Below are 25,765 nucleotides of genomic sequence, written 5' to 3'. Positions count from 1 at the left end.
CTAGTTCTTGAGAGGCTTTCTTTGACCAAATATCACGCTCCTAAATAGTTTTCTCAGGGCCTCCTTCATTTCCTTATTCCGGAGGCTGTAGATCAAGGGATTGAAAAGTGGGGTCATCACAGAATAAAATAAGGTCACAATTTTCTGAATTCCTGCTGGATTGCCTGCTGTTGGGCTCACATACATCACCATGATGGAGCCATAGAACAGAGACACAACAGCCAGATGGGAACCACATGTAGAGAAAGCCTTATGCTGGCCTTCTGCTGAGGGGACCCTAAGCACAGCTCTGATCACCAGGGTGTAGGAGCTGGTAATGAACAGGAAAGTGGAAAAAATTAGTACTGAATTAAAGGTGGCACAGATAATCTCAGTGGCAGGAGCTGGCACGCAAGACAACTTCATAAGGGGTCCTGGGTCACATAGGAAGTGATCAATAGTATTGGGGCCACAAAAAGGAAGCTGGGAGATGAGATAAACTGGGAGGAGAAAACAGGAAAAGCCACACACCCAGCAGCAGGCTCCCATTCTGATGCAGCGTTGCACTGTCATGACAGTGGGGTAGTGAAGGGGCCTGCAGATGGCAAGGTACCTGTCAAAGGCCATGGCAGACAATATGAAGGTCTCAGTGGTGCCCATGGAGAAGAAGAAGTAGAACTGGAGGAAGCAGCCAGAGAAGGAGATGGTCTTGGTCTCAGAGAGAAAGTTGGCTAGCATACTGGGGACAGTAGAAGTGACATACCACATCTCCAGGAAGGAAAAATTGGCCAGCAGGATGTACATGGGGGTGTGGAGATGGTGGTCCCACCACACTGAACAGATAATGCACAAATTTCCAGTTAGTGTCAACACATAGATCACAGAGAAGAGTGAGAAGAGGAAGATCTGAGCCTCCCAGGTACAAGGGAATCCAAGGAGAATGAATTCACTCACAGGGTCAGAGTGATTATTTCCTTCTGGGTTTTTCATTTTTTCTTTCTTCTCCAGAAAACTGCAACAACAAGACATTACCATGTTACAAATGATTTTACAGAAGTTTTCTCATTAAGATGTTCTCTGAACTTCTTTACAATTCAATAAGCAGCATAATTTTAGATTGCTTAAAGATTTCTAGCATTCTTTGCCCCAGTGTGATACTGGGAAGAAACAGGGAATTTGGAGGTCGTTTGCTTATTATAGCTTTATCTTCATGATCACCATGCCCATCATGGTCCATTGAACACCTGCCTCTGTGTAATGTCCTCAGCACTATATAAACCAAAATAGATAGTCCTTGCCATTCGGAAGCTTTCAACCTGGTTCAGAAACAACCATCTGGGCCAAACCTATATAAGGACACATGAAGTTTTCATTGTTCCTCAGTTGGTAAGTCATGTACAACTCTTTGTGACCCCATGAACTGCAGCACACCAGGCTTCCCTGTCCTTCACTATCTCTGTGTTTGCTCAAACTCATGTCCATTGAGCCAGGTGGTTCTAATGGTAAAGAACCTGGCTGCCAATGGAGGAGATGTAAGATGTCAGGAAGATCCCCTGGAAGAGGGCATGGCAACCCACTCCAGTATTCTTGCCTGGAGAATTCCCGTGGACAGAGGAGCCTGTTGGGTTACAGTCCATAAGGTCACAAAGAGTTGGACGTGACTGAAGTCTTAGCACGCACAAACATGGAGTTTTAAAGAATAATAATAATAGTTCATGATGTGTGTAAATGGAAGAAAACATTGCAAGAATTCATGATTGTAAATTAAGAGTTTATTACTGTAAATTTAATAATAATATGTATATCATTTTAGATGGGGTTTCTGTACTATTGGAAATTTTGGATACAGAAGTAAGGAAGATGATGTTTTATCAATGATTGCTTATAGCAAGCCCAGTTGTGGCATTTGCATTCTCTCTTATTTTTAAAAATCTCCATGAAAAAAATTCTGCAATTTGCATTGTTAATTTCTCTCAGGGCTTAGTGACATGTGCACAATTCTCAAAACACTCTTTTCTTTTAACTTGGTCCTCTTTGTAATAAAGAAGCTTGCAGAAGAAGAGTAAGCTTCGTATATTTTCAGCTAGAATAAGCATTTAAAAATGAAATTGGTATGCACGAAGGAGGGTCACACTGCAAACTAATATAATTCTCTTTTACTTGAAATTTACCTTAAGTAGAGGACACAAGCTTCAGTGCCCAGTTGAAATTTATCATATGCTGGGAAAGTACCTTATGATGGTACTCTCAATACACACTTTGCCATATAGAACAGAAATAACTACAGTGGTATATGTCATTAAAGCACTTTTGAGTTTTGAATTACATTAATTGGAGATCTGTTCATGGACTATTCTCATTATTCTCTCTTTTATTCGTGACTTCTGTGTTAGAGTTCCTTCTGGTTGCCTTGACCTATAAACACTGTTTTAGGACCTAGTCCTTGATATTTTTCCTTTTCTAATTATGCTTTCTCAGTAAGTGATGTGACAGCTTGCCCTTTGACATAAAAACTACTCATGTAAAATGAAGCCACATTTTCTCTATCTAACTGTGAAGTCTCTTCTGCAACCTGGATTTATCTACCCAGTTTCTTACTCAACATCTCCATTTGCTATTGAAGGTAACTAAAACAAGAAGCCCACGACAAAACTCTTGATTTTCCTCACCACAAACTGGTTGATCCTTACTTCTTTGCCAGCATATCACCCAGCAGCACCTCCATTTACTCAGTTGCTCAGGTCACAAACTTTGGCCACATCCTTACCACCCTTCTTAATACTCCACATCCAAACCATCAACAAATGCTCTAGGCTTCTTGTTCAAAATATAGTTAAAAAAAATCTGATCATGTCAACTACTTGCTTTCAATCTTTCAAACATACTTACAAGAGAGTCTAAAGCTCTTCCCACAGTCTGTAACGCCGAGACCTAACTCCAAGCCCTCATTTCCTAGCACCTTTCCCTCTACTGACCCCACTCCAGACACACTGATACTTGCCCATGCCAAGTGTAGCCAGTATCAAGGTCTGGAATGTCCTTTATTCCTCTTTGCAATATTCATATGCTTTAATTTGTTCCTTTGTTCAGGTATCTGGAAAAATCAGAGACTCAGAGAGGCTTTTCTTAAACTTACACGTGTGAAGGCTCGATCGCATCTGACTCTTTTTGACCTCAAGGACTGTAGCCCACCAGGCTCCTCTGTCTGTGGAATTTTCCAGGCAAGAATACTGGAGTGGGTTGCCATGTCCTACTTCAGGGGATATTCCTGACACAGGGATCAAACCATGTCTCTTGCGTCTTCTGCCTTGGCAGATTCTTTACCATCTGGAAAACCTTCCTTGATTTAGCCCATCTTTACTATTCTGTTTCCCAATTCTGCTTTGGTTTTCTACAAAGCACATATCACTACCTGGCATTGTATTATATACTTAGCATGTATTTTCTATCTCAATTGCTTGAATATAAGAGGATATCATTTTGCTCACTGATGTATTCCCAGAATCTAAGATAGTGTTCAAGACATACTTTTTGTTGTTTTGTCTCTCAGTCGTGTCCGACTCTTTGTAACCCCATGGACTATAGCCCACCGGGCCAGGCATATTAGGGATGCTCATTAAATAATTGTCATCTCAATCAGTGCCTTGCCCTAATAGAACCAAACAGGAAAACCATTCCTTTAGACAGGGAAAAACGTTTAAGAAAATGTAGAGACTGGTTTCTCCAGTTTGCTGAAAACACAAAAGGAAGGCAACACCTTTTGTATGGGGAAACATCTTCAGTCTTCATAAACAGGAGATCCATGAGAGGAGCCCACTCAAGACAGTCCTATCGGAGCCACCTCTCTCTGTGAATCACACTGTCTCTATGTTCCTTTCATCCACTCTGCTTTGTGCTCTGTGCTTTCTTCTTGTTGCTAAGTGAAAATCATGGTCCAAGGGTGTGTGTGTGTGTATGTGTATGTGTGTGCACATACGCAGTTTTCTTTATCTATTCTCTCAATCTGTTTCTGTATCTGATTGTCTATATTTTAAATGAATATTTTATAATTCTTTTTTCTTATTTTTAAATAGGTAAGTGAACTGTTTTTGATTTCTCCTGCCTAAAATCAAAAGAGCAGCCTAAAGAAAATGTGGCTGTTCAAGTTACTTTAATAGAAAAATGCTCTTACTCCCTGATTTTTCTTCTGTATCATATTCAGAAGGAAATCTGGTATATCTGACTTGAATGTGTATTAAGATATAAAATAAAGTTGTCATCCACAGTTTATTCTTGGCCCATGTGGTTTTGTGATATAGATAACATATTCATAAGAAAAATATTATTTTGTTTAAATATGTTAACCTATATTTTATAAATGAAACACACAAAATCTAACATTTAGTGAGACCAGTTCTAATACCAGAAGCAATGTTATAAAATTGAGAATTTAACCAGTTTCCATTATGAGGAAGCTATTCTAATTTACATTTTTATATGGAGAAACTACAACATGGGGTTAGAGGAAAGTGAAAAAGGCATTACAAAGAAATTTGAGCTGTATATTACCTGAAGATCTTGTGTGAGAATTACAGAATCTGGCAGAGAGCAGAGTTCAAATTCAGGTTTCTCTCTCCTGGAATATGGAGTCAGCCTCAGTCTCCTTGTTCTGTCATTTCAGCAGAAGAAAATGTGCAGCAAAGCCAAACAGTGGGGCTGGCATCCGAGTATCTGATGGCTTCTAAAAGGGGGTGAGTATTGGAAGGTAATATCATCAAACATAGCACTTACCTGAAGCCCATACAATGACCATATTGCTTAAGCAACTTGAAAAGGCGGTTATATGCAGTTGTAAAGGACACTGTCTTTTCTGGTTTGGGAAGAACCAATTCCATTCCTGCCTCTAAAGGAGAGTATGTTAACAAACACATTCTAAGTTATGGCTGATCTGTTCTGGGCAGCCCATCTTGGAGGGAAGGTGGTCCAGGGCACTCTATGTAGTCAGCTCTTAACCATGAGCTGTTAAGAGCTCCTGTTCCCCACACAGTTTTTAATAATATGCCACGATTGTCTCTGACCATCCTGGATTACTGAAGTTCTCCCTGTGGCCTCATCTGGGGATAATAATGAGAAAGTGTTGGCCAGACCTCAGAAAGTATTTTAAGTGAGGTCTAAATTGGTCCAACCTCTCGAGGAAAAGGGAAGGATGATGAAGCCTGGGTCTAAGGTGAAAAATAATTTGGCCTTATGCCTTGGATGAGAATATTAAATATAACCAGAAACATCTGTATGCATTTTATAGTAATGCAGCTTTGTTTTCCCATGTTAGAGATGATACTGGGTTTAGGAAAAAAAAAGTAAGAATAAAGACTCCTATGAAGCCAAAAGAGATGCAGACAGGTTAGTTGTTGCAAAGAATTAAAAAAAAAAACCTTCAAAGCCTTTATCTGTTTGTTCCTTTCTTTCCACAATTCTGTATATGTACTAACCCCATGTATACTATGGTAATGTTGAGATTTTTGGATCTGTAACAACTGTTCCATTCATTCTCGATTATAAACTGTAGCTCCGCTTATTTTGTGAATTTGTCCTTTGAATCTCACTTCAGCCAGAGAAAGCTAAACATTTAAATCAAAGTAAAAACTCCAATGTCTGAAATTATGGCAAAATAATTTATAAAAATCTTTTCCTTCTTAGCAAACACTGACTTTACAACTGTTCTTTGAATGATGAAATTCAAATGAACTAGGGAACTTGGGAGTGTGTCACGACAATTGTGATGCAAATGTGCAAAGTCACTAATTTATTTTCTTACACATTATATTTTCCTAGTCATATAAGTCAATAGAAAAGAGGTTTTCAAGAAGGAAAAAAGAATTAATAATGTAAAGTGATATGAAATGCAAAATACAAGTAATATAAACTTGGAGAAGAACTGGAAAATATCTCTGTGTTAATCAAGTAAGAGGTTATAACTAACCTTTGAGACTTCAGAGTCAGAATAACACCAGTGAAAACCAGTGTATGAACTGTCCAAATGAATAAATGCATGATGACAGAGGGAGGCAACTGGTGTTTCACAATTTTTTTTTTTTTAAAGAAAAATGTGACAAATATTTTGCAAGATTATTAGAGTTAAAGAATGTCTTCAAGTTTGGATGTGATCTAAACAGCTTTCCTCTCTGAGATTAAATAGCATATGAAAACGAAAATATTGAAATTTCAAAAGGAAGTGCTTGGTCAAAAGAACACATGGCATCAGGGAACAGAAAAAGAGGTTGGCAGATGGGCAGGATCATTCTGACTTTAAAGATTTTTTTGGTGTGGACCATTTTTAAAGTCTAATTGAATTTGTTACAATATTGCTTCTGGTGGTTTTTTTTTTTTTGTTGTTGTTGTTAATATTTTTTGGCTGCAAGGAATGTGGGATCTTAGCTCCCAGATCAGGGATGGAGCCCACAACCCTTGCATTGGAAGGCAAAGTCTCAACCATTGGACCACCGGGGAAGTCCCAGGGCAGGATCACTTTGGATAAAAGTCTACAGCTTTTGACAGAAGATAAGGAAAGCAAAAAAAGTAAAGAAAGATTTTTCAGTTTGTTAATCTCTTTATATTCATCCAGTTTTCACTACTACACAATCAATTAAATAAATATGTAAGAATTAAAGATTTTAAAATTTAATAAAAAAAAAAAGAAAAAATAAATAAATAAATAAATATTAAGGATGTATGACTTTCAAAAATACTTAAAAAGAACTATGATTAGCATAGGCCTTTTAAAGCTGCAGTCCATGTTATAGCTATTTCTAGCCCTCAGTCTTTAAAAACTAATACAAATATAACTTAAAAATAAACCAACATTGTGATTGCCATAATTACTAATGTGACTAGATATTTAAATGAAGGTAAAGATCTAATCCTGTTTGATTCTATCTGTAGATATCAGAGATAGAGCTCTTCATAAGTCCTGGATCTCACAGTTTAAGAACATGGGCAAAGATCAGTGAATTTGGAAAGGGGCTTACAAGTATCTAAAAGAAGTAACTGGATGGAATTAGACTTTTAAATTGGAGTAAAAAGAACAAAAGAACTTCAGAAGAAAGGAAAGATGATCGTTTAACAGAGCAATTGCATTTGTCTCATTTAATCCCAATACAGAATTTAAAATAATCGTTTTTAATAGAAGTTGTAGGGAGATACAGGCTTTCCTGGTAGCCCAGCTAGTAAAGAATCCGCCTGCAATGCAGGAGACCCTGGTTTGCTTCCTGGATTGGGAAGATCCCCTGGAGAAGGGATAGGCTACCCACTCCAGGATTCTCAGGTTTCCCTGGTGGGTCAGCTGGTAAAAAATCTGCCTTCAATGCCGAAGATCTGGGTTAGATCCCTGGGTTGGGAAGATCCCCTGGAGGAGGCCATTCTCCGGTATTCTTGCTTGGAGAATCCCACAGACAGAGGAGCCTGGTGGGCTACAGTCCATGGGGTCAGAAAGAGTCGGACATGATTGAGGGACTAAGCACAGCACATAGGGAGACACATTGTAATTAAATGTGGAGAATAACTTCGAAAAGGATTCCTAGACAGTGATGAATAAGCTGTTTCAGAAGACTACTTTCTATTATGGATTTCACCAGATAAAGGCTGAGAAAGTGGTAGAGCAGGTTTAAACATCAGATGCAAATTTCTCATACTACTGAAATTTGGTTATATGCATTTAAGAGGTATGAAAAAAAGACAAAAGGAATAATGTGAAATATTAAGTTTAATGAGAACTTAAGCTTTTTACATTAACATTGGTAAAAAGGAATGGTGTATTCTAATGGTCATTAGTTGACAGGAGACAACAGGGGCAAAAAGGGAATTCTGGACTGCAGCTTGGTCAGCAAAGTCCCAGAGTTATATACTGGGACTACAAATTGTCTAATCCTATTAACTGAAGAAATTGGCATTTTTTTTTTTATAATGCCAATTTTTCACACACACACTGAAAAAATGTGTGTGGAACTCTTTCACTCTTTGAGCCTAAAATTGAGTGGCTCCTTGGTTTGGCCAAAGATAGTTCTGCATGGTGGGTGTAGGGTGCTCAAGGGACTTCAGGGCTAGAGAAGGAAAAAGACATGGCCTCAAGATGGCAGTAGTACTCATAATTTTGTCTGGTGACACTGCTTTTACAGATCAGCTTGCAGGAAATCCCTCAGAGCAGGAGACCTTCCAGAGGCTTATGGACTTGGGGGCCACTAAGAAGGGAAGGAGAGCTAAGGAACTCCTAGGAGAAAGAGGGGGAACAGAGAGAAGGCTTACTTGTCTAAGTGATGTCAGCCCTGTGAGGGTGAGGACTCTGTGCCAAAGATTTCTGAAGGGCAGTCATTTGGAACATTTATCTGTGGCCAGCAGGTGTTGGGCACAGTTTTCTGGAATGTGCAAAGTAGGGAGGCTCTAAATGGCTAAAAACCTGCACATCTGGACCATGAATGAACCTGCTGGATGAGTAACCATTTTGTCCTGTGTGAGTCTGAGCTAGTAAACTATAGTTTGCTGTGAAGAAGTAAATAACCTACAGGCCAACATGTAGAAGCCATCTTTGGCTCCTTTATATGATGAATGGTCTTTGAAATCAGTGGTTTGTGACGGCTTTGCACTCTGTTTCCTCCATTTACCCAGATTTCAGCATTCATGCTTTCTCTAAAGCTCCCATTGTGTCTCCATAAAGTAGAGATTACTTAATTTAGTCTGTATTAATTGGTTTCACTTTTGAAAGATATTTTATTTTATTTTTATTATTAGGAAGTAATACATGCTTATTTTAAGAAAAAATGAATAAAACAGAAATATATGTTTAAATTATCCACAATTCCATTTCTGGGGCCATTTATAACTTACATTTCTAATCTTCTCTCTTCTGGTGGTGATTTAATCACTAAATCGTGTCTGACTCTTGTGACCCCATGGATTGTAGCCCAGCAGGCTCCTCTGTCCATGGGATTTTCCAGGCAAGAATACTGGAGTGAGTTGCTATTTCCTTCTCCAGGGGATCTTACCGACTCAGGGATTAAACCTGGGTCTCCTGCATTGCAGGGGGATTCTTTACCAACTGAGCCACCTGGGAAGTCCAATCTTCTCTCTTCTACATATTTCCTATGTTAGGTACATATGCAAATTTTTCAAAATTGGATTATAGTACATGCAATTAGTAAATTTTTGAACATTTTAAAATTAGAGTAGAATGTTGGTTTCAGGTGTACAGCAACATGAATCAGTTGTATATACACATATATCCACTATTGTTCAGGTTCTTTTCTTATGTAGGTTAATGCAGAATACTGAGTAGAGTTCCCTGTGCTATATGCTGCGCTGTGCTCAGCTGTTTCAGTCGTGTCCAATTCTGAGGCCCTATGGACTGTAACCCACCAGGCTCCTTTGTCCATGTTTTTCCAGGAAAGGATACTGGAGTGGGTTGCCATGCTCTCCTCCAGAGGATCTTCCTGATCCAAGGATCAAACCCGAATCTCCTGTGTTTCCTGAATTTCAGGCAGATTCTTTACTGATGAACCATCAGAGAAGCCCCCCTGTGCTATAAAGTAGATCTTTATCAATTATCTATTTTGTATAGAGTAGACAATGGCATCCCACTCCAGTACTCTTGCCTGGAAAATTCCATGGACGGAGGAGCCTGGTGGGCTACAGTCCATGGGGTCGCTAAGAGTCAGACACGACTGAGCAGCTTCCCTTTCACTTTTCACTTTCATGCATTGGAGAAGGAAATGGCAACCCACTCCAGTGTTCTTGCCTGGAGAATCCCAGGGACGGGGGAGCCTGGTGGGCTGCCATCTATGGGGTCGCACAGAGTCGGACACGACTGAAGCGACTTAGCAGCAGCAGCAGCAGCAGCAGTGCATATATGTTAATATTATGTTACAAGTCTTTCCCCATAAAAGTACATGTCCTTCAAGCATGATTTTTAATGAGTGCATGATATTCCATTTTAATCAATGTACTTAAACTATCTTCCTCTTTGGGAACACATAACATTATGCAATTTTCTGGTAATCTTTTAAATTTTTCTTTCTTTAAGAAATTTTATAGGGACTTGATCCTATATTTGCATATTTTTAAGATTTTTAACTTGGTAGGAGGCCAAGTGGTTGTATGTTAGAGATTACTGGAAGGCAGTAGATTAGAGTAAGCAGCAGCCTCTAAAAGAGGCCCAAGCCTCTGAAGCGGGAGAAGGAGTGTCCCTGAGGTTCAAGTTTCTCAGTGCCAGCCTCTGTAACTTTAGAGGCAGCTCCTCCAGTAGCATCTCCAGCTTCACTGAACTTGGTGCATAGCACATCCAGGTCCCCCAGCTCCAATACTTGTGGCCTGGGCATCACAAATAGACATAGACCTTCTGTACCCACGTGATCAGACCAGAAGTGCAAGCACTCCAGGAGCGGAAGCTATGGGAGGAATCTCTAGATTAATGGCTAGAGAAGATGGAGGGCATGCAGCCTCTCAAAGTGAGGTGACGCAGGGTGGATGGTGTCATCTGGATGCAGCAACATATGTGAAGGTTGCAATGTGAGATTCTCCAAGAACAGGAAGGGGTCTCTATAAACTCACTGCAAACTTCTGTCCAGATTCCAAGCTGAACAGTGCTACTGTGCCAGGGAGAATAGGTCTCCAACATCTCAGGAGAACCCAGCTGCAGATGGCTCAGCTTCTGGGGACCCTAGAGCTGCCTAAGATCTACTTAGAAGGTTCAGTGAGGTGAGGGCAGGAAGGGAGGAGAGTCAGCCTGGCTTCAGTACCTCATTTTAGTTCCACCTCAGGTTTAGGGTCTTTTCAGCAACCTCAGTCCCTCCAGGTTCTTGTTGGGTAAGGTGGAATTATTGTTACCACTCAGCCAGAGCTCCTGGAGTTGAGGTAGAAAGGAGAGGACCCCAGAGCTTGTTATGGGACAGATCTAGCACCCTCAGGCTGAGCTGAACTGGCCCACTGGGAGCCTTCTGGGCCCAGTTTATTCTTTGACAGAGTAAGCCTCTGAAGCTGGGGCAGGTCACTCAGGAGCCTGGAAGGAAGTGATTGCAAGCCATTGGCATGAAGGCTGAGGTGTTTCAGGGAGCAATAGTTCAGGAAATCCCTGTCCTTTACAATTTGAATTTGGTTCCTCCCAAGGTCAAGTATACAAAGCTGGAAGCAGTAGAAATAAGTGGTAATCCCATGCCGTTCATCCCACTCTAAGAAAGATAGACAGGTGACCAGACTGGTGCCTGAGAGTCCAGATGTCAGTTGCCACAGTGAAGACACCCTCCTGAGAGGGATTTAGCTTTTTCAGTAACTCATGACTTTGGGCGAAGGAAGATTTGGTATTGAAAGAGACTTTTCCTCCTTCCCTTCCTCCTTGCCCATGAAGACAACATGCCTGGGTGATCACAAAAGGCTGACTCTGGAAGCACTAAACTACCTTTCCTCGAGCAGCACAGTTGTATGTGTCTCAGACTTCAATGAAAAATTCAGAGAAGGCATGAGTAGAAGGGCCTGGGGATATTCATCCAGGTAACTTGACCTTGCAAAACCACCAGCCCCATGTGTCACTCAACATACTTCATGATGAGTGCTTCTGTCTCCATGGCTATTCCTTGCATTTTAGAAAGACTGTTTCTTGAGCTCACCCCCATAGTCCTCTATGTCAAGTTGCATGCCCTTGTTTTCTTGAACTTCCCTCTCTTTTCTAGTACCTAGGAGATTTCAGAGCCTGGGATAGATCTCAGACTAGGAACACACAGTGACCTTGGAATACAAGAAGAGTTCTGGGCTGTGGAATGTCCTTTGTCCTTAGGAAATTAGCTTTGTTGGCATCACTTAGATTATCCACAAATGATGGTTCTTCATTTGGCCAGTTAAATGTTGCTAGTTTTAACCCAAATGTTCCCCTTAAGCTCTGCCCAGCCCCTGCCTAACTTGAGGCTTCTGGCCTCCCCTGGAGAAGTCCAGGATCTCTACGTAGCAGAGATTCTCCATTTTTGCTGTCATCTTTGTTTGTTTTCACTACTTACTCTTCCACACTGTCCACAAAGCTTACCTGGCACTGGAGCAATTTTTTACCTTTGAACAGAGGAAATGAAGATCAGTGGAGACAGAGTTGACATTTCTCAGGGAGGACTTTTTCTCATTTTCTTTTCTATTTTGGGGCCTCATTGGATCTTTGTTATGGTGCATGCACCAGCTGTAGTGTGTGAGTTTCTCTCTTGTTGTGGCACCCAGGTTCTAGGGCATGCTGACTCAGTAGTTGCAGAGCATGAGCTTAGTTGCCCCGTGGCATATGGGATCTTGGTTCCCTGACCAGGGATCGAACCCGCATCCCCTGCCTTGGAAGGTGGATTCTTAACTATTGGACCACCAGGGAAGTCCCTCTTCCTCATCTTCATTTCCTCTGTGATCTTCCTCTCATCCATAAGTGTGACACTGTTTTCAACTGAAGGTGGGAAGTGTCAGGGCAAAGAATACAGTGCTTTGTTAACCTCTTAACTTCTCCAACTTACAAGGTTTTGTTTCTCTTTTCCCTCTTAATAACTTTTTCTATTTCATGATTTCTCTTTTCCAATAGGGTTTGGGGGTTTCAGTTCTCACTATTTTTGTGTCATACCTCCTGATGTCTGAAATAATGAGATGCTTCTCTGTTTTCCAGGAGAGTTTATGTTCTTCCTTATTGTAAGTACAATCCACTATCTTCACCATTTCTATCTCTTTCCACTTAGTCCTTCTACTAGTCTTAATATTAAGTCCCTTTGTATTAGGAGGATTAAAGATGGGCCCATGATTTTTCTGGAGAGAACTTGACCTTCAAGCTATAGATTGGGAGTGTAGAGGAGGAAGGAAGAAGAAATAGAATGGTAGATTTCTACCTGAATGGTATTATCTCCTTATCCAGAGTATATGGGCTATTGAAATACTTCTGTGAGGAAGTCATGAACTCAGAGCCAGGGTTGGGTTTTGGTAACTTAGTGTCCCAAAGAGACGTTTCCCTTGATTCATATCATGCTTGACTTAACTGAAATTCTTTTCAGATTTTTTTTTTCCTGTTTTTGGAGCAACAGTTTCATAAATTTGAATATGGATATCTTGAAATATTTCTTTTACCACTTGGATCAATAATTCATTTTTTTTTTCAAGTACTGTATGAGGTGATTTTGTTTGTTGAGGGTCAGGGAAACAAAAGTTTATTTTTTCCACATACATTCATGAGCTTGTTACTGCTTTACAACCCTTGCACAGTATAACATTATAATTTGTATATGACATTTTTTCAAGGCCAAACTATATCCCAAAGACAGAGAAAAAGAGAGAGAGAGATGGAGGGAGAAAGAGCACTAGGAATAACAGTAAGAAGATAGTGTTCTTTTTGTTTGTTTGTTTTTAGTACTTAAGCTTTCAAAAGAACACAGAAAGGTGATGTTTAAAAATAACGGTGATGGTTAGTTGTTTCCTCAGGGGAAATAAAAAGAAAAAATCAGTATTTTTTTTACCTTTAATTCGAGTCATCATATTTATTAGCTGCCTTTAAACCCTTGTTAAGCTGACCAAACACTGAATCTCCCTCAATGCTGCTAACTCCTTTGCAAAATTAAATTTATTTATAAAATCATACTTTATTAATGTTCCAGATTCCAGGAAAAATAAGGGCATGTAGGATGTGGGAAAATAATATTACAAGAAAAAAGAAAGTGAATTTATGAGTTTAACAAGTTTTACATGTGCAAATTCACCACTACAGGGCTTGTTGTTGACTATTTTGAAGAGAATCATAATTAACATTTTGAGCCACTTGTTTTATGTCAGGCACAATCTTAAGTTCTTTACATATATTAATGAATAAATGAAGCCAATCAAAATAGCATATTATACATGATATTGTAGAATTGATGTCACTTTGTTGCTCAGTCACTCTGTTGTGTCCAGCTTTTTGTGACCCCATGGACTGCAGCATGCCAGGCTTCACTGTCCTTCACTATTTCCTGGGGTTTGCTCAAACTCATGTCCATTGAGTCAGTGATGTGAAGCCATCCAACCATCTTGTCCTCTGTCATCCCCTTCTCCTCTTGCCTTCAATCTTTCCCAGCATCAGGGTCTTCTCCAATGAGCTGGCTCTCTGCATCAGGTGGCCAAAATGTTGGAGCTTCAGCTTCAGCATCAGTGTTTCCAAAGAATATTCAGGATTGATTTCCTTTAGGATTGACTGGTTTGATCTCCTTGCTGTCACTTAATTTTATGAAACTCTTCCATTAGTAAAGCTCTTTAACATTTACAAAACACTTTGACACAGTGACTGCAAGCTTTTGCAAATTATTTGACCTTTCTTTTTTACTTTTTAATCTATAAAATTGAGCTAATGAGAATACTTTCATTATGTTTGGGGTTATAAGAGGAGGTCATTGAAAACCAGTGGCTTCAGAAACATATTAACTTATTAATATGATTTTATTTTATTTTATTTTTTTTTTTTTCACTTTCTAGAGAGGTTTTATTTTTATTTTTATTTATTTTTTTTTTATTTTTATTTTTTTATTTATTTATTTTTTTTTTAATCTTATTTTTTTTTTTAAATCTTTAATTCTTACATGTGTTCCCAAACATGAAACCCCCTCCCACCTCCCTCCCCATAACATCTCTGTGGGTGATCCCCATGCACCAGCCCCAAGCATGCTGTATCCTGCGTCAGACATAACTTGGTTAACATATTAACCAGGGCAGGGTGGAAATATTTTCTGCCTCATTACTTCTTCTTGAGCCCATTTCTTACTTGGTTTCAGGAAATTTAAAAGTCATGTAGCCTGGAAAAAGGCATAGAGTTAGAAAGTGTCTCAATGGACTAGAGAAGCAAGAGATTATATGGCAGAGTTGTGATAAGAAGAATGATTTAGGAGCTTGAGCACTCCTTACATCAAAAACAAATAATTTTCTTACCTGGAATGTCTGCTTCAAAACTCACAAACGCATTCCTATGGTTTGAACTATCATCTCTTTCCCAAGAATAAAACAGGGAAAATTGTTACATAAACAAAATATTCTTACATCCTGGATTTTCTAGGACAGCTTCCTTGAGGTTAAGTAATGACTCCTAAACTTCCTGATGTTCAAGCTGGTTTTAGAAAATGCAGAGGAACCAGAGATCGAATTGCCAACATCCGCTGGATCATGGAAAAAGCAAGAGAGTTCCAGAAAAACATCTACTTCTGCTTTATTAACTATGCCAAAGCCTTTGACTGTGTGGATCACAATAAACTGAGGAAAATTCTGAAAGAGATGGGAATATCAGACCACCTGACCTGCCTCTTGAGAAATCTGTATGCAGGTCAGGAAGCAACAGTTAGAACTGGACTTGGAACAACAGACTGGTTTCAAATAGGAAAAGGAGGATGTCACGGCTGTATATTGTCACCCAGCTTATTTAACTTATATGCAGAGTACATCATGAGAAACGCTGGACTGGAAGAAACACAAGTTGGAATCAAGATTGCCGGGAGAAATATCACTAATCTCAGATATGCAGATGACACCACCCTTATGGCAGAGGAACTAAAAAGCCTCTTGATGAAAGTGAAAGAGGAGAGTGAAAAAGTTGGCTTAAAGTTCAACATTCAGAAAACAAAGATCATGGCATCTGGTCCCATCACTTCATGGCAAATAGATGGGGAAACAGTGGAAACAGTGTCAGACTATTTTTCTGGGCTCCAGAATCATTGCAGATGGTGACTGCAGCCATGAAATTAAAAGACGCTTTCTCCTTGGAAGAAGTTATGAGCAACCTAGATAGCATATTCAAAAGCAGAGACATTACTTTGCCGACTAAGGTCCGTCTAGTCAGGCTATGGTTTTTCCAGTAGTTATGTATGGATGTGAGAGTTGGACTGTGAAGAAGGCTGAGTGCCGAAGAATTGATGCTTTTGAACTGTGGTGTTGGAGAAGACTCTTGAGAGTCCCTTGGACTGCAAGGAGATCCAACCAGTCCATTCTGAAGGAGATCAGCCCTGGGATTTCTTTGGAAGGAATGATGCTAAAACTGAAACTCCAGTACTTTGGCCACTTCATGCGAAGAGTTGACTTATTGGAAAAGACTCTGATGCTGGGAGCGATTGGGGGCTGGAGGAGCAGGGGACGACAGAGGAAGAGATGGCTGGATGGCATCACGGACTCAATGGACGTGAGTCTGAGTGAACTCTGGGAGTTGGTGATGCACAGAGAGGCCTGGTGTGCTGCGATTCATGGGGTCGCAAAGAGTTGGACACGACTGAGCAACTGAACTGACTGACTGACTGACTGAATGGCTCCTAAATTAGATTTGCATTGTATCTCCATGGCAAATCTTTATAAAGGTTTTATTAAAGTACTACTTTTTACAATAAAATAATGAAAATAATATTTAAAAAAAGGATTGGTAGTGGATGGAACAGGAGTCTGATTCCCTGAGTACTAATTCTGTAAGCAGTCATTTAGTGGTAACATATATTTTTCTCTTAATCTACATTCTGAAAATTCCTTTATATCCTTCAAAAGTCAGCTACAAGGGAGTTTTCCTTCTGGAGAATAGTCACTTCATTACGTAAAAACTTAACAATCCATGACACATATTTGAATGGATTATTATAGTTTCTAAAAATAATTATAAAGACTTGTCATAATATGGAACAAATTTGACATTATATTAAATGAAGCATATATACAAATGAAAATAGCTTTATTGCAGGGATTGAATTTTGGATGTTTTTCTTTAAAATTGTCCCTCAATGTTATTTTAACACTGTTTTGGTAACAGATAACCTTGAACTGTCCCTCATTTATTTGATCTTAAGTAGTATATTCCCAAAACCATTTCTCTGTCCAGTTTCTAGGTGGAGATGTTCTGTTACCTAAAATCCCATTACAGGAACAATCAAATTTTTGGTGACACTTTGATGAAAATATTAGTATTCAGAATACTGCATTTCTGAATACTTTGATTGATGCTGCTATGTAGGCATTAGAACCTGCCCTTTAAGCCTTCATAAAGGGGTAATATGTAAAGGAAACAACCAATGTCTGGATGTCATTAGGGTAGCATTGACCATTACTGTTTAACAGAATGAAATTTTTTCTTTTTAAAATTTGTACTGGCGTATATTGCTAGTGGAAAGGAAACCGTCTGCCAGTGCAAGAGATGTAAGAGATGTGGGTTTAGTCCCTGGCTTGGGAAGAACCGCTAGAGGAGGGCATTGGCAACACACTCCAGTATTCTTGCCTGGAGAATCCCAAGGACAGAGGAATCTGGTGGGCTACAGTCCATAGGGTTGCAGAGTCTGACACGACTGAAGCGACTTAGCACATGTACACATAGCTGATTAACAATGTTGTGATAGTTTTAGGTGGACAGAGAAAGGACACAGCCATATGTATACATGTATCCATTCTCCCCTAAACGCCCCTCCCATTCAGGCTGCCGCATAACATTGAGCAGAGTTCCACGTGCTATACAGTGGGTCCTTGCTGGTTATTCATTTTAGATAAAGTAGCATATATAGGTGACTGTACGTTCTCTACAGAAATTTTGGATAATTGCTTTTAAGGGTTTATTTACTAAGAATGATCACATCACAAAGATAATAAAGTCAAATATGATAAGAACTACAATTGGAAAATAGTATATTAATGATTCCTTTTTTACTTTACAACTCAGTTCAGTTCAGTTCAGTTCTGTCGCTCAGTCATGTCCGACTCTTCTAGCCAATTAAATAAGCAAAATGACATAATTACAATTTTATAGATCCCAGAATTATTAACCTAAATTATCAAATAGAAAATAGGAATTTTGACCACATGTGAGTCATATTAACTATTCAAAAAACACCTAAGTGTGGTGTACATTTCTTATTTATCATACAGGCTAAATGCCAAGGAGGAACCCAACACTACCATTTATCTCTAAAATCTCAGCATTTTATGATTATAAGTGGCCTCATAAATGTTTTATTTCACAAGCTGATATAAGTTAATATCACTAGACCCATATTTGAAGCTTAGATAGCAATATAATTCTGATTGTTTTCTGTTAGACTATACTGACCTGACAATGGATGGATCATCTAGTATGTCTTACATTACGTTGAAACTCCCAAGAAGTTTCCTCAAGGCTGCTTTTATCTCCTTATTCCGGAAGCTATAGATAAAGGGATTGAAGAGTGGGGTCACCATAGCATAGAACAAAGTTGCAACTTTCTGCGTGCCAGCAGAATGTCCAAGCCCTGGGCTCACATACATGACCATCAGAGAGCCATAGAACAGGGATACCACAGCCAGATGAGACCCACAGGTGGAGAAGGCTTTCTGTCTCCCAGTAGCTGAAGGCATACGCAACACAGCTGTTAGCACAAGAGTATAGGACCCGAGGATGAAGAGGAAGTTACCAAAGATAACTATTGAGCTTAGACTATAGCAAAGCAATTGGGTTTTGGGGGCGGAGACACATGCCAATGTGAACAGTGGCCCTGGGTCACACACAACATGGTCAATGATGTTTGGTCCACAGAAGGGCATCCGAGAAATGAGAACAATGGGGATCAGGAACCACAGAAATCCACAGACCCAGCAGATAAGGACCAGTTTGGTACAGAGATGCCCAGTCATGATATTGGGGTAGTGCAAGGGACGGCAGATAGCAAGGTACCGATCAAAGGCCATGACAGCCAAAAGTAAGCATTCAGTCGTTCCCAAGGAAAAAAAGAAATAAAACTGTAGGAAACATCCAACAAAGGAGATGGTCTTTTTATCTGAGAGGAAGTTGACCAACATCTTGGGGATTGTAGAAGAGACATACCAGATCTCTAGAAAGGAGAAATTCCCCAGGAATATGTACATTGGGATGTGGAGTCGCTGGTCACACCATAAAGCACAAATGATGGCCCCATTCCCTGTTATGGTCAGAGCATATATTGTAAGGCAGAGTGAGAAGAGGAGGCTCCGAATCTTCCACTCATAAGAAAAACCTAGGAGTATAAATTGTCTTACGAAAGCAAAGCTGGAATCTGGCTCAGAGATGTTCATTGGATCAGTAACCTGCAAGTTCAAAAGACATGTATTTATCATTTAGAATTCATTTCAAATGTGTTTTTGTTTGAGAATGAGGAGAAGATATTTTTCCAAAATTCATCAGTTAGGAAGAGAATATAGTTTGCTTGTTCTTGGCTATATACTCTGAGTTCTGGGCATAGTAGGTAACTGGTGGCACAGAAACAAACTTTTGCCTCCTTCTGAATCTCTCTATTACTTTGATAGAGCTAGAGAACTTTAAACATATTTTGTAAGCTTCTTATTTTGGGGACAGAGATGATCTATGACAGTTTCTGTATAGCATGTAACACAAAGTTAACACCATAAATGTACTAGTTTTTTTTTTTTTTTTACTAAACCCATCTTATGGTGAAATACACAGCAGAGATTTTACAATTTACATCTCAGTCGAATATATTCCTTATCATATAATTAAAATGTGAAAAATAAATGGACATATTTTACAGTAAGTTGGCAGTAACCATTTTAAGGGCAATACCTCTGTTTTTCTGCAACATAAAAATATAAGAGAATAATGTTACTCACCGACACTGGCTTTTGTAATGTTACAGTGATTCTCTAGAAATCAGTGGCTTTCAGTTTGCACTTAGTCTTTTACTTAAAATTTTGTAGAAAAAAGAAGCTAGGTATGGGACTATATTTTGTAGTATTTTTTTTCACAAGTTTTTGGGATTGATTTTATTTATAAGCTAGTTCAAGAGAAGGCAAATGCTTTCTTTTGTCATAAGCAAATTTCTTTTTACTCTATATTCTCATAGAAAGGATGCCAGATATCTGAGTTTCTTGAAAAAAATTTTTTTTGTGTGTGGCAATATGCAGGCATGTGAGTCCTAAAAGTTATGAAGGCTTATATTTTCAGCACAAACACAAAATTTTCAAAAGTAATTTTCTCCCACTTATTTTCCACACCAGTGTTCTGAGAAGTCTTTCCTAATGATTTGGTAGAAGTGTGTGCATCTTTTAGTAATCTAAATCCTTTTAAACTCACTCCAAATCAAGAGCATTAGGAAATCAATATTAGGAGATGGGGATAAAAGGGAGTTGGCTTAATCATGTCAAGACTCTGCTCTGCTCAAAATCGAAAGACCTGTGGTTTTAATGTTGACCAGATCTCTAAGACCTGTTTAATAAGTCATACCTTCTGTCTCTAGCCGGATAAAGAGTTTATTGCTTCACAAAATTAAGATTTCACTTTCTTTATCACAGGTTCTCCTGAGACGTGGCCTCTGTAGCTTTAGAGAAGTTCTCTTCCAAGCCACAGTTTCTTTATAAAGTTAAATTAATGCACATTCTCTGAGGGATCAGTAAAGAGAAGTAGCAACTTCTCTGAGGACCCATTATTTACAAATAACTTGCCCACCTGAAATATAGATTCCAAAAGTTTCCAGAAAACACAGTTTGTGGAGCAAAAAAGACACACTATGTCAGCCAAAGTTCTGATAGGAATATTTCAAATATCATTGTGCATATTTTGGAGAATAGAGGGGATGTTCAGAGACCCCAGTGAGGCAAATGTTGAGATATAGAAACTGTAGGACATTGATGATAAAAATTTGGAGAATTTGGAAGTATTGTTTAGAAGGGAGTATGGTAGAAGTCTTTAGATTTTAGAGAAAAGAGCGAGAAGTATCAGTATTTAAGCTTATTGACTAAAATATTTCAGAGGAACGTGTGACTTCCCAATTAACATATAAAAGCAAACTCTTTACACTTAAAGACTAAACAGAAAAATATTACTTCGACATTATTACCTCTTGGTGATACTAAGAAACCCCTAAAGCAATCTTGGTTTTATCATTTGCCTGCTTAAAATCCACCAGTGGTTTCCTTATTCAAAAATTTCCTAGTTCTCCACAAATAGACTTCAAATGACTTTCTTTCTTACCTTTTCCTACTCTTTCTTTCAGAATAATTTTGGACAGCATTTCATTCTCTGAGTAGCTTTCAGTTTTTCATATTTGATTCTTTGTGGCCACTTTCTCTATATGGAATTCTCATTACCTCCCTCTATACCTGCAGATTGATGCTTTTGAGCTGTGGTGTTGGAGAAGACTCTTGAGAGTCCCTTGGACTGCAAGGAGATCAAACCAGTCCATCCTAAAGGAAATCAATCCAGAATATTCATTAGAAGGACTCATGTTGAAGCTGAAACTCCAATACTTTGGCCACCTGATGCGAAGAATCTACTCATTAGAAATGACCCTGATGCTGGCTGGGAAAGATTGAGGGCAGGAGGAGTGGACAACAGAGGACAAGATGGTTGGATGGCATCGCTGATTCAATGGATATGAATTTGAGCAAACTCCAGGAGATGGTGAAGGACAAGGAAGCCTGGCAGGGGGTCGCAAAAAGTTGGATATGACTGAGCGACTAAACAGCAGTACCGCAAAACCCCATTTATCCTTCAGGGTCTAGTTCAAATGACATTTTCCCATAACAATTCTCCTTATTCCCCTAATGGAAGCACCTTTTCCACCTCTGAATTTTTATTTCACCATTTGTGTATCTTTCTTTTTACACTTTTCATAAGCTGCTTTATGTTTACTTGTTTGTATACATATCTTTTCTCCCCTCCCAGATTTTAAGATTGTAGACAAGAGGTATTATTTAAGTTTGAACTAAATCAAGATGATATAAACACATTGCATTTATTTATCCACATTAAATATTTGTTGAATATATGGAATTCTTATTTTTTGTTATCTGAGTTTTATTATTTGTATTGGCTTCCCTGGTGGCTCAGTAGTAAAGAATACTCCTGCCAATGCAGGTAATATGGATTTGATCCCCGAGTCAGGAAGATCCCTTGGAGAAGGAAACCCACTCCAGTATTGTTGTCTGGGAAATCTCATAGACAGAGGAGCTTGGCAGGCTACAGTAGGACACAACTTGGTGACTAAACAACAACCACAATTCTTAGTAAAATCAACACCTGGTGCACCAAAGTAAAAAAGACAACACCAAGGTGCCTGACAATATTACATTATATTCACAGATGGGAAAGAAATTCAGAGGGAAAGAGAGATGTAAGTAGGTTACAACTCATTATGAGAGACTTCTTTGGAAGCTCATTGAAGAAACGGCTTGAGATCACATATAAGTGATAACACACACTATTTGCCTTTCTCTGTATGACTTATTTCATTACATATAATACATTTCAGTTCATCCATGTTGTTGCAAATGGAAGAATTTAATTATTTCATTGACTGAGTAATATTCCATTGTGTATATATTTATATCTATGTTACATCTTCTTTATCCATTCATATATTGATGTATACTTAAATTATTTCTGTATCTTGCCTACTGAAATAATTGTGCAATGAACATCAGGATGCATGTATCTTTTCTATTAAAGAGGGGTTAACAAGGAACATAAAGGCTGATGGATATGTTCACTATCTTGATTTTGATGATGTTCATTGTTGAACACATATGTCAAATTTTATCAAATTGCACACTTTAAGTATGTGCTGTTTGTTATATATTAATTATACCACAATAAAATTATTTAAAAGACCTTAAAGATCAAATTAAATGTATTTTATGCTAATATCTGTGTTCTTTTGAAGATATTTTAATAATTTGACTTCCAGTGCATAACTATCAGGACCTGAAGTAATCATAGATAATGTTGAAACAAATTAGTCAGGTGACCAGCATTACCTGTCTATTTAGAAAACATGAGGCATGCATTAGAGCATGCCATCCATATCAAGGTTTTCTGTTGGTGGTCATATATCATAGTGGTCAAGCTATGATTTCTCTTGGAACTGGAACTATTAATAAAACCTTAACTGTATCTGATGATTTAGATTTAGTTAGAGACTAAGATCACAGAAGACATCTGCCTAGTACTTATATGTTAAATGAAAAATAATCTAAAACTTCGCTTAAGGCTAATGCTTAGCTGCTTTATACGTGGATTTTCTTGTCTCCCTGTTTTGAGTCTCAGAATATGCAAATCTTGTTGCTCTTAACAAAGAAGTTCCCAAGAGATGTCCAGTGCAAATTATTTTCATGAATCTTGTTCTGTCCAAAACAGAGAATAGGAGAATTTCACTCAAGGGATTCCTTCCAGTGGTAAATATGTGTCAGGCTGAGGGAAAGTTCTTGCATAGATACTGTCTCTACCCAACAATGGAGATTATCTCAAGCATATAACAGAAGAGAAGAGTAAAAAATAATTTGGTCTTAGAGAAAATTGTGTATGGTAAGTTATCTCATATTGTCTGGGACTCTCTTCTTTAAAAGAATTTAAAAAGTATATCTGTTTCTGTCTCACACATGCCTGTTATGCTTGGACCTGAGTATGGCTTATTTAACTTCTGAACTTTAAAGAGATCATTCATGAGTTTTCTCCTTATATTCTATTCCTACTGGAATTTCTGTGGTTTCTTTCACAAATGTACATTTCATCATGATGCTGTGTCTCAGCGATGCTCTCAAGTGTTCTTTGGGAGGTCACAGGGCTTTGACAGCTACTTGATTTTGAACAACTTCCAGCTATCCTGGCTAAATGGCTCTTACCATTTAAGAAAATAAGTGTTTTATATCAGAAAGAGTATTGCATACTAAGACAAATTTTAGCATAGAGATAGAAGTGAAAAAAGTTATGTATCCAGTGAGAAGTGATGTAAAACTCATTTGTTATGGGATTAACAGGATTAAAATTTGTAACTTGAGAAAAAGGAAGGCAATTTTAAGTAGAAGAAGGAACTTGGAGTATCTCCCTGTGTACTTCAACCAGTGTTTATATCAGGCAATCTATTAAATTATCTGAGTCCAAGTTTCTGTTTGTAATATTATAAGTGTTGAGAATCTAGCAGCTTTAGGATTACTATCATGAAAAAATTAATGGAAGGACATAGCATCCAGATTAGGATGAAAAATATGTTGAAATATTTTTTTTTTTAATACTCAAAAAGAGTAACTCACTTTATCTCCTTTTTCTAATTTTTCAATTTCACTAATCCCAACTGGAAAATTCAAATCTTTCAATTTCACTACTTCCTTTTGTGAAAATCCACCCTAAGTTATGGTGGATCATGGCATCCAGTCCCATCACTTCATGGCACATAGATGGGGAAACAGTGGAAACAGTGGCTGACTATATTTTTCTGGGCTCCAAAATCACTGCAGATGGTGACAAGCCATGAAATTAAAAAAGATGCTTACTCCTTGGAAGGAAAGTTATGACCAACCTAGACAGCATATTAAAAAGCAGAGACATTACTTTCTCAACAAAGGTCCATCTAGTCAAGGCTATGGTTTTTCTAGTGATCATGTATGGATGTGACAGTTGGACTATAAAGAAAGCTGAGCACTGAAGAACTGATGCTTTTGAACTGTGGTATTGGAGAAGACTCTTGAGAGTCCCTTGGACTGCAAGGAGATCCAACCAGTCCATCCTAAAGGAGATCAGTCCTGGGTGTCCATTTGAAGGACTGATTTTGAAGCTGAAACTTCAATGCTTTGGCCACCTGAAGGGAACAGCTGACTCACTGGAAAAGACCCTGATGCTAGGAAAGATTGAGAGCAGGAGGAGAAGGGGACAACAGAGGATGAGATGGTTGGATGGCATCACCGACTTGATGGACATGGGTTTGGGTGAACTCCGGACTTGTTGATGGACAGGAGGCCTGGAGTGCTGCGATTCATTGGGTTGTGAGGAGTAGGACACGACTGAGTGGCTGAACTAACTAAGGCCTTTGGATATATAATCAGAATATTTTTCTCTTAGAAATTAAATAAATATTATGGAGGTTATGTTTATTTGTTAGTTGTGAAACTATTGTCACATGTTCCCATTCTCACAGCAAATATGTGACTTACCTAATTCCTTTAAGAAATTCTTTCCATCCTTTATCTATGCTTCTTAGTTCTCAGTATAAGGGAAGGGAAAACTACTGCTCATGATGAAGTAATGGTTTTCATTTTTGCTCATCTGCTCTCCTTGGTACCACCCTTGAGATTTCAAAGGATAAAAGAAGATGCAACGTATGTATAAATCAACTTATATACGAAACAGAAATAGACCCACAGACATAGAAAACAAATTTATGGTTATAAAGGGGGAAAGTGGTGGGATGGGATAAATTACGAGTTTGGGATCAACATATATGCACTATTATATATAAATAGATAGCTAATAAAGACCTGCTGTATAGCACAGGGAACTATACTCAACATTTGTAATTACCTATAAGGGAAAGAATCTGAAAAATATGTGTGTGTGTGTGTATGTGCATGTGTGTGTATAACTGAATCATTTGGCTGTACACCTAAAACTAAAACAATGTTGTAAATCAACTATATGTCAATAAAAAAATAAAATTAAGAAAAGGAGATGCAACAGCCTAAAAGTAAAATAAGGTCAAGCTTGAGAGGAATTCTCAATTTATTTCAGGATGAATATAAGCAATATCATTATCTCATTTAGAGGTGATCTCTAAAGTTTTAACCTCACATCAGTCAGTACTAACAAAGACGTACTTTGCTTACAGATGTCTATAGCTTATTTTCACTTTAGAAAAGATATATTTAAAATTTTTATGGCAATATTTCAAAGAATCCATTGGCATCAGTTCAGTTCAGTTCAGTCGCTCAGTTATGTCCGACTCTTTGCGACCCCATGAATTGCAGCATGCCAGGCCTCCCTGTCCATCACCAACTCCCGGAGTTCACTCAGACTCACGTCCATAGAGTCAATGATGCCATCCAGCCA

General features: G+C 38.5%; 2 protein-coding genes across 2 annotated transcripts; both read right to left on the bottom strand.

Moving 5' to 3' along the window:
• LOC138096778 (olfactory receptor 11H6-like) lies at positions 1 to 4,853 on the bottom strand. The gene is made up of 2 exons (XM_068993050.1): positions 4,750 to 4,853; positions 1 to 991 (listed from the first exon to the last, which is right to left on the bottom strand). The coding sequence occupies exons 1-2, from the start codon at positions 4,851 to 4,853 to the stop codon at positions 1 to 3; spliced, it is 1,095 nt and encodes a 364-aa protein (XP_068849151.1).
• Positions 4,854 to 18,060: 13,207 nt separating this feature from the next.
• Positions 18,061 to 19,032, bottom strand: LOC138073366 (olfactory receptor 11H12-like). The gene has a single exon (XM_068965032.1). It carries the CDS (start codon positions 19,006 to 19,008, stop codon positions 18,061 to 18,063), a length of 948 nt encoding a protein of 315 aa, XP_068821133.1. The 5' UTR covers positions 19,009 to 19,032.
• Between the last annotated feature and the right edge of the window lie 6,733 nt (positions 19,033 to 25,765).

The sequence above is a fragment of the Capricornis sumatraensis genome, chromosome 2, assembly GCF_032405125.1.
Source record: "Capricornis sumatraensis isolate serow.1 chromosome 2, serow.2, whole genome shotgun sequence".
Lineage (NCBI taxonomy): Eukaryota > Metazoa > Chordata > Mammalia > Artiodactyla > Bovidae > Capricornis > Capricornis sumatraensis.
This window is presented reverse-complemented; position numbering and strand designations above follow the sequence as displayed.